We start from the raw sequence: 15,472 nt of genomic DNA, 5'->3' as shown, positions 1-15,472 counted from the left end.
GGAATCGCCGTGGGCCCGGCCCGGGGCAGCGCCGCCTCCGGGTGTGTGGTGGCCGCAGAGCGGAGGGTGCCAGGCGGGAGCTGGGGTAGGTCGTGGCTGCCGTTCCCTGAGGTGAATCCCAGGGGAAGGCTGGGTTGTGGGGCGAGGGTCCTGGGGAGGGCTCCCGGGCCTGTCGGGACGTGTGGGGAGAGGGGGGGAGAAGGGAGGACACGTCCCGGGCCGCCCCTCTCCTGCCTCCTCAGAACCCCGGGATTCCCTCTGCTGGTGTCACCAGCTTTAAAAGAAATACCTTGTTGTAGGAAAGTCATCCGGACTCTGCCGGGACTTAGAATACAGTGGGAAATGGTGTTAATGGTCACAGCTCCCTGCCCTATGGAAGCGTCGTCTGTTTAAAGGCAAGCAAAATAATTATCCCGTGCCACCAGAGCCCTCAGGTTTCCCCTGCCCTGGCCGCCTCTCTGCTCGGCCTGTTGCTGTTGAACCTGTCAGTTGCACTGTTGTAAAGAAAATAAAGCCAAAGGGAGGCTGAAAGGCAGTACTGGGGCCTGTCAGTCTGTCCTGAGCATCTATGGCATTAGTCAAATTGCTGGAAGTCAAATTGAAAAAGGAATCAAGTGCTTACTGCTTACTTAAATAATTCCCAGACTAGTTATAGGCCATTCCAGACAAACAAACAGAAAAGGCAGTGAGGTAGAATACAATAAACACAACGTAAATGTTTTTTTTTTAAATGAAAGTATCTATCACGAAAATGTGTTGAAAAATCCTGAGCACTACAAGTATAGAAGTGGCCATTAATGTTTGAGCTCATGCATGCAGACTCTGTTCCATTGAAGTCTTCATGTCTAGTAATTTATTAGAAAAGTAGGTGTTAGTGAAGTAACTTAAAGAAGAGGATTGGGTGTTTGCTGTAGCCAGCCAGAGGAAATGCAAGGTACAGGGCCTGAGATGTAATTTTGGCTTTATAATAAATAGGTTAGAATTTGCATCTCTCTTTAAAGTATTAAACATATTTATGGGTTTTCGGTGATGTGGGGTATTTTGGGGTTTTTTTTGAGAGCTGTGTCTGGGAGCACTAAGGTCATTGCCAAAATAGGAATTAACATTGACACGCAGGGAAATAATACAGCGTGGGGAAAGATGTATTGGTAAAGCCCTTTACTGCTACAGGAAAACTGCCTCTGGAAGTTTGCAGTCTGCATCTGTATATAGTTTTCTATTGTATTTTTGAAACCGTATCAGTCAATAGTGACACTAAATCCTAACAATGCTTTTGGTAAAAATCTAGGATGTAGTAGAAAGGCCTGTCCTTTGTTGCTCCTTTGGATTGCCACGTCAAAGAACGTGTTTTGTTGTTGAGTTTTGTGACATAGACACCCAAATAGCAGGAATTATTCTCAAATCTTTTGTTGCTGTTGTTAGTTGATGATGTATGTGTTACATCTCTCAATTTGGTAGATTTCAGAACCATACTTGGCAGCCTTACAGGTAGGCTTTTTTCCTTTTCTGGTTATTAAACCCACCTAATCATAGTAAAAGAATATTGGTAAGAAACGCATAGCATCAAATATCCTAGCCCAAGGGTTTGAAGAGGTTTTTTAAAAATGATATCTCAGTGGTGTCTTATATTTCATCTTCATTTACGTTTATGATGGAACAGACAATTCCCTTTGCACTTGGCAATCAAACCTTATTGTGTGACCCATGCAGTTGCTTATAATCAGAATAGTATTAGAAATGTTTAATATATTTTGCAGCTCTCAGTGTCACTTAGCAGTAAGAAACAAAAGGACCCATTTATTTCTTTTTACAGGCTGTCCTCTGTATTAAAGATAGTTTGCAATTAGTTTGGGGTGAGCTTTTGAAATGAAAATGGAGTGACCCCCAGAGATGTTCTTTCTGTATAATGTTTCATATAAAAAATCTGCAAAGGTTTTTCTTTTTGTAATATGAGAAAGCATTGCTCATTTTTACTGTACTAATACCAGGGACACACATTGTAATCAGCTTTGTATTTTAATTGAGGGCACAGGGATGTTGAATTTTACTGTGTGATACTGTGAATGGGAAGAGTTTCAATTATGCCTGTAAGCAGAATATTCTGAATATACAATGTGACCTAAAATGACCCTTCTTTTAAATTAAGTAAGGTGGACTTAAAATTAAGTAATGTGGACTCGGAGAAATAGCAGCAAGCTGGTTTTAGCTTCAGTCATGATGTAATGCCTCAGACACCGCAGTCGCTCTTGTAGTTTATTATCAGAGCTAATTGGATGGTTCCCAAACCTCAGACTGACTAATACAAGTTTTTCTTCATCTTTCTGTCTGTGTGCTCAAGACAAAAAACCTGTTGTCCTCTTATTAGCTGTTTGCAAGCCTAATGGGTTTTAAATGGTATTTTTTGTAACGTTTGAAGAACAATCTTTGCAGGGTTGTTATTGTGCTCAGGCAATTAAAGTGCTTGTGTGGTGAGCCAAAAGTGGGTGGCCAGCGTCATCCTATAAACAAAGACTTGGCAGTGGAAAACTTCAAGTTATTCATACACATTATCTTTTCCAGATATAGATTGAGCTCTGCAGGACTCTGCTAAGTCCTTTCATTATTCTAAATAGAAACTTTTTATGGTTGTTTAGAAGTTTATGCGTACCTCTCGATTAAATATAGAATTTATAGATAAAATATCTAAAATATATGTTTGTATTGTAAGTACTTCCCTCAGAATACATAAAAAATTACTGAAGATGCATGTCTTACTTAACGTGCTTTCTCTTAATGCTCTTGGATTCAGTAAGAATGTTTCTCGGGGTTCTTGACTCTCAGTGTGTTCAGCAGAAAGCTGGTTGTTTCAAAAATTGTATTTCGGTCATTTGTAGGGCACTCCTTGGTAACATCCCAAGGACACAAGTAAACCAGTAAAAATACTGGGTTTTACTGTAAGAAGGAAAAAGTTAAGAAGGTGAGTCTGGTTGGGTTGCACCCAGAGCGTTGGGTTTGAGGCCCTGGCATTTGGAAATGGGACTATTCCACCAGTTTTCATGCCCTCGTGCCTCTCACCAAATCAGTGCCAGCCTCTCTGAACCGCGCAGGCGGAAAGAACAGAACGGTCCGAGAAGTTTATGGCTGCAAAAAAAGAGACTTAATGTTTTCAGCAGTAAAACCAACAGCACTCGGAGGGTGGCTGAGACCAAAATACGCTATTCACAAATGCGCAAACTTACAGATTCCCTAGGTCAGATTTGTCTTATGTTGGACACTTGTAGCCCCTTTTTAGAGGAAATAAATGAGCTTCCTTCTGGCAGGGTTGACACTCAGCCAGTGGCTTCTGGGGGTGCCAGGGCTGTGAGCCAGATGGCCGAGTCCAAAATCCAGCTTGTACGATTTCTTTGCAGAGGAATCAGCCAGGTAATTGCATCTTGTGGTAGTTCATGACATTTGAGGGCTTTGTAATTATTCTTTGGTTTCAGTATATATTTTTGCATGCAGGATCTAAACAAAGTAATTAATTTGATTATCGTAAGTCAACCTTGTTAAGCATGGATGTTTACCCTTTTCTTATTGTTACTCATTACTTGACGCAGTAATAAGGCACAGGATGGGAAGTTAATTCGTTTCTAACTACCTAAAGTCATTAATTAGAAATCTGCTTTCCCCAGGTGTACCTGAATGAACTGTCTCATGTCATCTGGGGGTTTTATTACAATACCTGTGGAAATCACTCTTTGCAAAAAGTAGTATTATCTTGTATTGTACAGTTTGGAAGGATTTTTTCGCTTACATTTATATTTTGATGACTTCATAATGTTATTAAACATGATATATTCTGGAAATAGGTGCGGTAGCTTAGAGTTAACATTTTTCTTGGTGCTGTTCGACTTTGAGTACTAGTAGAAATGTATCATACTTAGAGCATAAGCACTGAAGGTGGAGTTATAGTAAAGATTGTGAGTAACATAAGTATCAGAACAACAATCTATACTGCACAGGACTATGCACAAAGTATGTTTTTACAAGAGTATTGGATTTTTAAAACAGTGTTAAATGGATTGAGAGTCCCTCAGCCCTGCCTCCTCCAAGCCACCAGCAACTGGGTACTCCAAAGTATGTGGGAGTCCAACAGTCCAGAGTTATTAGTTTCAAAGAGAATTTGCTAGTATGTGATCTCTCAGGAAAGCAACACATAGATAATGAAGGTTAGAGAATGGATTTCTGTTTGTTTGTGTTATTGCATTTGCTTACTTCGATGCTTGGTGTATTTGTTTTGTATTTGGTGTATTTCTAATAGGCTTTGAATTCAGCACCAAAGTCGGCTTTTAAGGAACTGGGAACCGTCATTTTCCATTTTAATGGCAGAATATATTTTTTCAGTCTTGCATTGTTTACTATAGATATATCAAAGAAGACATCTGAGTACTATATATATTATATTGAGATGTATAAGTATGTATACATATGCACGTATGTTTGGATTTTTTTATTTAAATTTTGAAACGCTGCCCTGCATGTGTTTCCCCTCCCTCCCCGTGAAAACGGTGGGACCCCAAATGCATCAAATTAAATCCCTTGATACATAAACCCTTTTATACTCATTACGATGAGCAGAGGGTGGAAACTAGCATGGAAATGAATAAAATAGAATAAATTTTTATAGATAGGAGCTTATTACATTGCTGAAAGTGACTGCATTGTAGGGGTTGTTAATTCTATGAAATATTCTCCGTTAATATGTATTCTCCTTTCATTATAGTTTCTCCCTTCAGGGGTGTTATCTAAAGGCAGCACATTATTTGCTGGCCTTATCGGGGTGGATACTCACGCCCAGAGAAGGTCCATTAACTGCTTACTCATTGTATGGAGAGCAGGGCAGCTGCTGGCAGCCCAGGACCTCTGAAGCTGAGCTATTCAAGTCCCTGTTCAGCAGAAACCCCTCTAGATCTAATTTAGATAAATCCCATTATTGTATTTCAGAGTTCTTTTGCAGTTGTTTGGTAAACAATGAAGGTTCTGTTGCTGAAGGATCCCAAAGACAAAGATTCAGGACCGGATCCCTATGTTAAAGTGAGTAAACTTTTTTAAAAAAGGAACAATGAAGGTTCTGTTGCTGAAGGATCCCAAAGACAAGGATTCAGGACCGGATCCCTATGTTAAAGTGAGTAAACTTTAAAAAAAAGTGAACAATTGTGTCACTTCACTATTAAATAACAGTATCGTGTTCAGCAAGGTGGATTAATTTGTTTCAAGTGAAAAACGTGTTTAATCAAAATTAGGGGTGCATGTCTGAAATTGTGATTTTTAAGAAAAATAACCAAAATGAGCGATGCATGTCTGAAATTATGCTAATAAATAAGCGTGCTAGATGATTTTCTGTTACTGAAAAAATGATTTGTTATGGGGCATTTGTACTGAATTCACTGTTAAGGCTCTCAGCAAACTACTGATACTAAAACAATTTAATTTTAATTAATTAATATTGATTATGTTCATGTGGATAGAATTTAGATGACAAAAAATATTAATAGTCTTACTGGAAATGTAACATGAAAGAGAGGTTACCTGTTGCTGTGGTCCCTTCTGCTGTTGCCTTTAGTCATGTGAGTAGGTGTTACTCCTAAGAGCAGTCTTATTGACTAAATTTAAAGAATGACAGAGATATTTGGAAGAACATTTGCAGGCCTGTGTGATGGTTTGTCACCTGGGGACTGGTGCACACTGTAATTGCAGTAGCTCCGTGGGAGGCCTCGGTTCCACAGCTGTTTGTTTAGGATTATGTTGTAATACTAAATAACTAACAAAACCAAACTAGATTCACTAGAAAAAGCAAATAAGCTTTTGTATTTTACTTTAGTAAAAAGAAATCCTTGTGCTGACATTCAGTTCGTTGAAAAAGAAAATAACTACTGTTTGACATCTATTTCAAGAGCTGTGAATTACTTTTTTTAATAGGAATTGGGATTATATGGATTTGAAGCAACTTTGATTCCAGTTTTGTCATTTGAATTCATCTCTCTTGAAAGCTTGTTTGAAAAGGTAAGTTTTACATTATTTCAGTTGTCTTATATTTCAACAGGCTTTAGGCCGTGGTTGCTGGCTGCTGTGTCTTACCTTGCTGTAATAATAGTGCTGCCCTTTGTGGTGCCTCTCGTTGTGTTTCCACAAGCACAGTTGTGTACAATACCATATTCTGTACAACACAATACAATATTGTATACAGCGTCGGGCACGTTGCCTGTACTTGTTGAAGAATTAAGTTGGTCACACAGAATTCATGGTTAGATTGTTGGTCTGGAGGCAGTCACAGGTGTCGTGGTGTTTTCTCACAACAAAAAAAAAGAGGTTTATAGTGACAGCTAAAGACTCCCCGAGGCTCACCCTTAGGGTGTGCTGAAATCCTGTACTGCATCTCCTCCTGACATGGAATAAAATTCCATAGTCCATGCTTCTCTTTCTACTCTTTCTTCAATGTACATATTTAATTTTAAAATGTTGTTTTCTGAGGGAGGTTGCCTTTATTGACAGTCTCCAACAGCACTGAAGTGTGTGTGTTTCAGTGTATCGTGAGCTGCATTTACAAATGATCCAAGAACACTTTTTCCTTTTTTGTACTGATCTGTGAGAGCCTGTTAATAATTGTAGCTGTTCCTTGGGGGGGCAGGGGACAAGCAGCTGCCTGGGTAGTACCCTCTGTGTTACTGCTTGGAATAAGAGATATTTTTCTCTTATTTGAACTTGTAAGTACCTCATACATCACTCTCCTGTCCTTCCAGCTTATTCCAGTGAGAGGAGTCCTGGTCTGTTCCTACAGATTCTCAGAATTAATATAATCCGTGCAAATTGAGTTTGAATTTGGTATTTGTTACACATTTCTCTTATAAATGCTCTGGCTGCTGACAGTGGGGTGGTCAACACGCACAAGGGACAAACTTTTTAGCAGGGCCTGTTGTGATGGGACAGGGGGTAACAGCTTTAAACTGGAAGAGGGGAGATGGACATGAGATCTCATGAAGAAATTCTTTGGTGTGAGGGTGGTGAGAGCCTGGCCCAGGTTGCCCAGAGAAGCTGTGGCTGCCCCATCCCTGGAGGGGTTCAAGGCCAGGTTGGATGGGGCTTGGAGCAACCTGGGCTGGTGGGAGGTGTCCCTGCCCAGGGCAGGGGGTGGAATGAGATGATCTTTAAAGGTCTCTTCCAACCCAAACCATTCTATGACAGTAATGAAATATTAATCCTTTTCAGTTTCAGGCATTCATTGAAACTGTTTTGTTCTTCACAAGAGTATAAAGAATTTATCAACTTAATTTTTTCATTTATTTACTCTTTTTTTTTCATTTTTTTTTTTTTAATTTACTGTTTCTAAGTAGCTCTCTCATCCAGAATGTTACGGAGGCTTAGTTTTCACCAGTCCGAGAGCATTAGAAGCCATCAAGATATGTTTAAAAGAGAAGAGTAAAAATGAAGGTAAATGCATATTTATATTCCTTGGTGTTTCCGTTTCAATATTTTGTGAAGTTTGTAATTTTATTTCCCCCACTGCTAGATGTTTGCAGTGTGCCTCTTTTAGAAAGGGACTCACTGTCCTGTGCTGTGCTGTTTTAAGACAAGACAGTGAAAGATTTAGTGTATTTTGTGTAAGATTTTTGACCCATTAGGATTTCAGGCGAAGGGATCAGATAACTGGATCCAAGAAGTGTAGTCTATAACATACTTAGGACCTGAAGGAGGAAAATAATTTCTTAGTAATTTTATTTTGGTCTCTGGCACATTTTATTTCTGAGCTGGTAACATTTTTTTTTGTGTGTGTGTTTAAAAAATAACCAGGTTTTGTATTTTTCTTCTGTGAAAGAGTTGCATTGTAGAGTACCGTGGAGCAGGGATGTAGGTTTTTTACCCTTTTATTTGTTGTCATACAAGATTATACTTGTTTTTTGCCTAAGCCTTCACTTTTAAATCTAAATCTCCCTTTGTCCTCTGTGCTGTTTTTTCCTGTGAGTTCTGATGCTTTTTTAAATTCTTAGTGCAAGTGAACGTTGCAAATTGCACCTGATCTGGCAGAGGGTAAATGTGCATTAAAAATGCTACTTACCACAAGCAGCTAAGAACTGTTCACTCAAATTAGGCTTTTAGAAACATGTTGTTCACTGTTATTACACAATGAAAAAAATACATTAAAAATTCATTTTGTACAACCGGATTTGCTGAAATATATAGCAGAGTATTAGTTGTTATTATTTTGCTGTATTTTTAGATTAGACAGAAATCCAAACACTGATTTAGCATTCATGTTTTGTTGCCACGTGCTTAAATTTAATTTAATGTTTTTTTTCAGCCTGGTTAAAATCTCTTAAACAAAGATGGAAAACCAAACCGACGTACGTGGTGGGAAAAGCTACAGCTTCCCTAGGTAAGGGAGGGACTCTTGGTCAGGGAGGGGAGCCATAGGATGAGGGGAAGTGGTTTTAAACCAAAAGAGGGGAGATTGAGATGAGATCTCAGGAAGAAATTCTTTGCTGTGAGGGTGGTGAGAGCCTGGCCCAGGTTGCCCAGAGAAGCTGTGGCTGCCCCATCCCTGGAGGGGTTCAAGGCCAGGCTGGATGGGGCTTAGAGCAACCTGGGCTGGTGGGAGGTGTCCCTGCCCAGGGCAGGGGGGTTGGAAATGGGTGGTCTTTAAGGTCCCTTCCTACCAAAACCATTCTATGACTCTAAAAGAAATCTTAGATCTTCATAGCATGTTACTACTTCAAATGCACTGATTTGTTGCTTTTCAAGGAAGTCTTTGTGTGCGTGGATCGATTTGTGTCTCCCTTTTCAGCCCAGGTTGTTACAGTAAATTTGAATTGTTCATGTAGATTTCATTGTTTTCCTTTGCTGCTTTTGTTGTAGTGGAAGAAATTGGTCTTATTCCACAAGGAGAAAAGTCTGGAAATGCTGAAAAATTAGCTGAATATATTTGCTCAAGTGAGTATCTAAAATCTTCAAATTAAATTAAGTTTTTGTACCTTCTCTTGTTTCAGGATTTCCTATAAATAAAATCATGTGTGCACTGATGCAGGGAAGCACGTACTGCATAGATCTCAGATGTAGGACTGTGAATTCAGCTCCTGGGAATGTGGGTGATACCTCTAAATAACAATACCAAACCCTTTGAAATACCTAGACAAAGTATGAATTTACGTGAAATTTTAGACTCTGTAGTTGGCTGGTAATACTATATGACCTAGAAGATGAACTTTTTTTTACTAGAATCGTAGAATTATAGAATGGTTTGGGTTGGAAGGGATCTTAAAGACCACCCAGTTCCACCCCCTGCCCTGGGCAGGGACACCTCCCACCAGCCCAGGTTGCTCCAAGCCCCCTCCAGCCTGGCCTTGAACCCCTCCAGGGATGGGGCAGCCACAGCTTCTCTGGGCAACCTGGGCCAGGCTCTCACCACCCTCACACCAAAGAATTTCTTCCCCAGATCTCAGCTCCATCTCCCCTCTTTCAGTTTAAAACCATTACCCCTTGTTTTATCACTCCCCTCCCCGATCACGAGTCCCTCCCCATCTCTCCTGGAGCCCCTTTAGGGACTGGAAGGGGCTCTAAGGTCTCCCCGGAGCCTTCTCTTCTCCAGGCTGAACCCCCCCAGCCTGTCCTCCCAGCAGAAGGGTTCCAGCCCAAATTTAAAAAGGGAAACAGAAACCTTTGTCTAGAGGAACCCAGAATGACCACTGCTTTGAAAAGCCACGATACTCAGCTGGTCGAGGTAAACACCGTGTCTCTGGCCCCCCCTGCTCAGAGGAACACATGACAGACAGTGTAATTATTCTAGATGTTGGTCAAATTATTGTGTCTGCTGATTTAACAGCCCTGCTGCTGACCACACTGTGAACTTGCTGAACAAGGTGCTGGGTGCTTCAGTTGTGGAAATTATGTCAAGAACCCTGACATGGTATTTTTGGCTGGTTTTAGTGTAATGTTAGATATGAAGGAGAGTGTTGATGAGCAAAGCCTGCACAGTAGCAGAGATTTACAGGTAGAAGAATAATGTGATTGGAGCTGGCAGGTGTTGATATTTATGGGCAGAGCGCTCTGTAATTCATTGGCAAATAAGATATTTGGACTGTATGGAATATTTCATGGTAAAAATGATAGTTGCCAACACAAGATTAAATAATAAATTGTGAAAATTAAAAATGAAATTTTCAACACAGAAATGCCATAAATGAAGAATAACCCACGTCTGTTCTCCAAGACATACCAAACAAGGACGGGGGTGTAGATGATATTTTAGTGCTAGGAAATCTGCTTCTGGTAATGAGTTAATGTTTGCAGAAGGAGAAGTTTTCTGAGAAGGAAGATGAGAGAAATACCTGTGTCTTTTGTTGTATGAATGTGGAAAAAGCCCTCAGATCAGGTCTAGAGAAAACAGGGCCTGTGGTACCGGGAGTGGGACAGTTCCTCCTCGGTGGTTCCTGCAGCGGAGCATCCCGAGGGCGGCTTCATACCCGGGCACCAGCAGGACATTTAAATTAACACAGCACTGCTGCTCTTCCGTTAATTATCCCTGCAGAAAATCCCTGCCTTTGAACACCCCTCAGCTTTGATGACCCCCCACTGGATGAGTTTCAGTCATTAGAGCCTCCTTGTTGTTGATACGTACACTCAAACCCGGTGATTTGTTGTATTTATGAGCTCCCCATTTATCGGGTACTTTATACCAACCTCTGAAGTACAGATTAAATTACATCACCTAATATTTTATTAATATTAAAGATAAAAGCCGAGGCCGGTTGTGTCTGTGAGGAGGAGGAGGAGGAGGAGGAGGTGACTTGCACAGAACTTGCTCTGCTTCGTAGGATGGCGGGGGGGTGGAAATGCAGATTATCTGTTGTGGGATCTTTTGGGCCAATGTATTCATATTAGAGTTATGGAATATTTTTTGATTTACATGTTAAGCAGCCTCTCTCCTCTGACCTGTGGATGTGGTCACACCGCAGACGTGGTCTCTTCTCTCAGGGCTGTGTCTGTGACAAAGCAGACGGCATTTACTGCAGTGCTCAACATCCCATACCTTTAAAATGTATTAGTTGGAGCGTGTTTGCTCTTTATTAGAAATGTTAATTAATTAAAGTTCCTGTTTGTGTGTTTGCAGGAGAGGAACCCAATTCCTCAGCTCTTCTTTTTCCTTGTGGAGCCCTGAAAAGAGAAGTGCTTCCTACAGCGCTGCGAGAGAAAGGTGGGACGTCCCTCGGAGCCTCCTTTGAGTCAGTTCAGTTACCACAAAGGTGGATCTAAAGCTCACGAACAGCGTTTGAGTAACTAAAATAAATGGGATTTGCTGTTACGTTGGCCAGAAGTTGGAGGGTGGGAGTGAAAGCCTGAGGCTGGGCTGCTGCCTGAGGCTCTGGGACAGAGCTGGGACGGGAGGAAGATTATTTGCCTTCATCTTCACCCGAGCTCTCCTGCGGGTGGGAGGTGACTTGGTCACCACCAGCCAGTTTGCCATTGCCAGGTCCCCTGATCCCACACACATACATCAGTGTATATCCTGACACTCAACAAATACCTTTTAAATCTTTTTAGTACACTTGAGTGCAGTTCGTATGGTGAGAGTGTATATTGAAATTAATGAAGCCCTATTTAATTACGACTGTATATTCTGATCCCAGGAATCCCCCTGGAAAGCCTGACTGTTTATCAGACAACCCAACACCCTGACCTGCGAGAGTCGCTGAGCAGTTATTTCTCACAACAGGTACTGAGTGCTGATGGAATTTGGGAATTTTGGAGGTTTATGTTAATACCCAGCAGAATATACCCCTGTTTCCAGCTGTCTGTAAATGACTCTTGTGGTGATACAAGAACATCCTGCATCAGCTTCTCGGGTTGTTCCCCCGTTGCCCACCAGAAGAACTTCTCCTTTAGCAGAAGTTTCAGACAGAACACAAGTTATTTGTTAGGTTATTTGTTAGGACAATTGTAAATGAGTTTGAAGAAGAAAACAAAACCTTTCACATTTTGTCTACCTTTCAAAATACGTGTGTGTTTGAGAATTACTTGAAAATAACTGCATAAATAATGACATGTTCAGTTTATTCCATTGAGCTGGACAAGGCTGCTTTTTAGCTCATACCGTGCCAGAAATTACCTTTAGTGAGGATATTTATTGAACAGCTTCATTATTAATTTTTACGAGTGTAATTGAAATATCACTGGACATCTTTGCTACGTGTTACAAATCAGAATCCAGCAGTAGTTCCCTGCCCTGTGTAGTTTCAGTGTTCCTGCTCTGATTGTCCAATTTATGAATGTAATAATCTCATTTCCAGTGTTACATCTCCAGGTGACGTGGTGCTGAGAAGCGCATTGAGATATATTTGCTAGAATTGTTATTAATGTTTTTCCCTTTTTAAAACTGTCTATAAATGTCCTTAATCATGGATCAGTGTGCGGTAAGAGATTTGAAGGAACTAATAATTGCTTTTATTTATTTCAAGACTTGCTTTCTGAATTTGTAGGAGCCTACATCGTATGTAGGATTAATTTTATTCAAAATACAGGGTTTTCTTCTTATGGAAAGTTGGGCTAGAACCTGTGCTTACTTTTACTCAGGGAATTCCAGCAAGCGTTGTGTTCTTCAGTCCATCTGGCGTCAAATTTTGCCTCCAGCACATCCAGAAGCTTTCAGGGGATTTTCTTGCCCATATCAAGGTACCTTCTCTTTAAAAATGGTGAAATGTAATAGAGAGTGAGTTTGGGGCTGGTGAAGGAGGGGTAGGAAAGCTGTTACACCTGTTACAAACCTGCATGTCCTCTTTGATTTGTGTTTATTTCTCTGAAAAAGCAGGTTGTAGTGAATACACAGGGAATACAAATGTTAAGGTTTGTAACTGGTTGATTTTGAATCAAATTCTTTAAAGCTGGTGCTGGCAGTTATTGATGATGATTAGTTTGTAGTATAATTGTTCTTATTTATCTGTGTTTGGTCTGACCATAGAAGAGTTGCAAATGACTTGCACCCGTCGAGTTGTGCACAGGGTGTTCTTCATCCCCTCTCCTCCTCCTCCCTTATTAGCACACTCTCCTGTTATATACTCCACAGCTGGTTTTTTTTTTTTGGAAGAAAGGAATTGTTTTCACCTAGAACTGGTTTCCCCACTAACACCCCGTCTCTGCTGGGCAGAGGCTTTATTTTCTCTTGGTGATGGGGAGGTGTGAGTGGTTCTTCCTTCAGTCAGTGATTACAGACTGAGGCAGATTAAAATTCCCCTTTTTTTGTGGGAATAAGAGCTTTAAATGTTTATAACAGTGAGAGGAAATAATCATCCTTCCTAAGTCATTTTTAAGTAGCTTCATTGATTGATGGTTTTTAATACCAAGAGCCTGGTTGGTATGGTTCAGTTAAGCTCAGTCCTGCAAGTAGACACCTTGAGAATCACAGAATCACAGAATCTTCTAGGTTGGAAGGGACCTTAAAGATCATCTTGTCCAACCGTCAACCTAACTGACAAAAATAGACACCCACACAACAAACAAGGAGCATCATCACTAAACCAGACCTCCCAGCACTACATCAACCCGGCTTTTGAACACCTCCAGGGATGGGGCCTCAACCCCCTCCCTGGGCAGCCCATTCCAATGCCTGAGAACCCTTTCAGTGAAAAAAATTTTCCTAATATCCAGCCTGAACCTCCCCTGGGGCAACTTGAGGCCATTTCCTCTTGTCCTGTCGCCTGTGACTTGAGAAAAGAGACCGACCCCCACCTCTCTACACCCTCCTTTCAGGGAGTTGTAGAGAGCAATAAGGTCTCCCCTCAGCCTCCTCTTCTCCAGGCTGAATAACCCCAGAGTGGCAGCAAAGGAGGCAGAGCCGATGCCACACCAGACTACGCCATTTTAATGGTAAATAATGTCTGTTTTAATGGTAAATAATGGTAAATAATGTGGTTTCAGTTCGCTGCCATCGGCCCGACCACTGCGGAAGCCCTGGAGGCGGCAGGAGTCCCGGTTCCCTGCACGGCAGAGAGTCCCACTCCCCAGGACCTCGCTGCCGGGCTCCAGAAGGTGCTGCAGGCACAGAACTGCCGGGTGTCGGAATAAGAGCTCGGCGGGGGTTGAAGCTGCAGGCACAGAACTGCCGGGTGTCGGAATAAGAGCTCTGTAGGGGTTTGAGGCTGGATGTTGGAAGATGGAGCTGGATATTGGCAGATGGTGTCCTGCCAGGGAGTATTTTTCAGGACTAAGCGGCACTGCCCTTGTCAGGGCCCGGCGGGAGAAGTTTGCATCTAAGTATCTGGGAAATGTAGAATTTGTCCACCATCTCTTAAAAAGGCTCTTCCCCCTTTTCCCCTGTGGGCAGCGTAAACACTTCATGTGGACGTTGCCAGATATTGGAATAAATTCAGTGTCTCACCTCAGGTATCTCCTGGCGCACAAGCTGAGGTTTTCCTTTCTCTGTGTAATCAGTTTTACACACACCCATCATCTTTTTCCTTTGTAGGAGAAAAGCCTACTGAAAATGAAGTATTTTCTGTTGTGAAGCTTACTTGTTCTGTTTTTCAAGGATTTATATTAAAATGGTGATTGTGGATTGTCACTGGACTGTGTGGAGCTCAGAGCAGTCAGCAGTCGCCTCTCAATATCCTCACAGTACAGCGTCCTAAAAGTTAAGGTTTGGTTTCTATTTGTATAAAGAAGGAAGATTATTAAGAGAGAAATAAACTGGCTTATCACAGTTAATAACGGTGTTAAAGTTGTTTGTTTTGGATGCGGTTTATGCTTTAAATAACGGTGTTAAAGTTGTTTGTTTTGGATGTGGTTTATGCTTTGTTTATCTGTGAAAGGAGAAAAAGTAATCCCCTTTAGCACTGCTGCTACCTGCGCTAATGCCGAGGAAGTCAGAGATGATTTAAATCATAATGTACTCAATAATAATCCTTAGGGAAGCCCTTCATGTTGTTGGTGTGGTGCTGGGGGTCACGGAGTAACACAGGAACCCTCAGGAGCTGCGAGTCTGAGTATGTGAATTCCCCAGAAACTGGAGTCATTTCCAGTTGTGTGTCTGGATTCTCTGCTCTTGTAAAACCAGCTTTAAAGTTTTCAGGATAGAAATGTCTATGAACAGGGGTTTTCTGGGTGAAAAGATGCCCCACACACAGCGATGCTTTTTTCTATCTCACACCCTGAGAGTGAGAATCATCTCCACAAAACAAGCACCTTAAGTAATTAATCTACTATTTGTAAGTACAGAGAGAGTAAAAAAAAAAAAAAACCAAAACACATCTGCATGCTGTTACTGCCTTTAAATAAAGTGGTTTATACCATTATTTATACAATGATGAACCACATTTATTTGTAGAAAAACATTAAGACACCAGATGTTATTTTTTTTTTTTGAAGTGTTGTCTTTGAATAATACATCTTTGGAAAGGCAGAGCCCTCCCGCGCCGGGATTAGGACTAAACTCATTTGTTAGACCTGATTTTACAGATTTTTTCCAGCC

General features: G+C 41.2%; 1 protein-coding gene across 7 annotated transcripts; it reads left to right on the top strand.

Annotated features, from left to right (window-relative positions):
* Positions 1-14,709, top strand: UROS (uroporphyrinogen III synthase). Of its 7 annotated transcripts, none has more exons than XM_014945267.1 (11): positions 1-85; positions 4,966-5,055; positions 5,941-6,024; positions 7,353-7,449; positions 8,318-8,392; positions 8,872-8,946; positions 11,123-11,206; positions 11,640-11,725; positions 12,583-12,681; positions 13,924-14,089; positions 14,144-14,709. In XM_014945267.1, the coding sequence occupies exons 2-10, from the start codon at positions 4,993-4,995 to the stop codon at positions 14,068-14,070; spliced, it is 810 nt and encodes a 269-aa protein (XP_014800753.1). In that variant the 5' UTR covers positions 1-85; positions 4,966-4,992; the 3' UTR covers positions 14,071-14,089; positions 14,144-14,709. The 7 variants fall into 7 exon arrangements, with proteins under 7 accessions (XP_014800753.1, XP_014800756.1, XP_014800755.1 ...); XM_014945270.1 differs by lacking the exon at positions 1-85 and adding an exon at positions 87-111; XM_014945269.1 differs by lacking the exons at positions 1-85; positions 4,966-5,055 and adding an exon at positions 5,084-5,146 and having other exon boundaries at positions 13,924-14,043; positions 14,097-14,709.
* Positions 14,710-15,472: the final 763 nt, after the last annotated feature.

Source organism: Calidris pugnax, unplaced genomic scaffold (genome assembly GCF_001431845.1).
Source record: "Calidris pugnax isolate Ruff unplaced genomic scaffold, ASM143184v1 scaffold89, whole genome shotgun sequence".
Lineage (NCBI taxonomy): Eukaryota > Metazoa > Chordata > Aves > Charadriiformes > Scolopacidae > Calidris > Calidris pugnax.
Note: the sequence above shows the minus strand (reverse complement) of the source record. Positions and strands in the feature narration are given on the sequence as shown.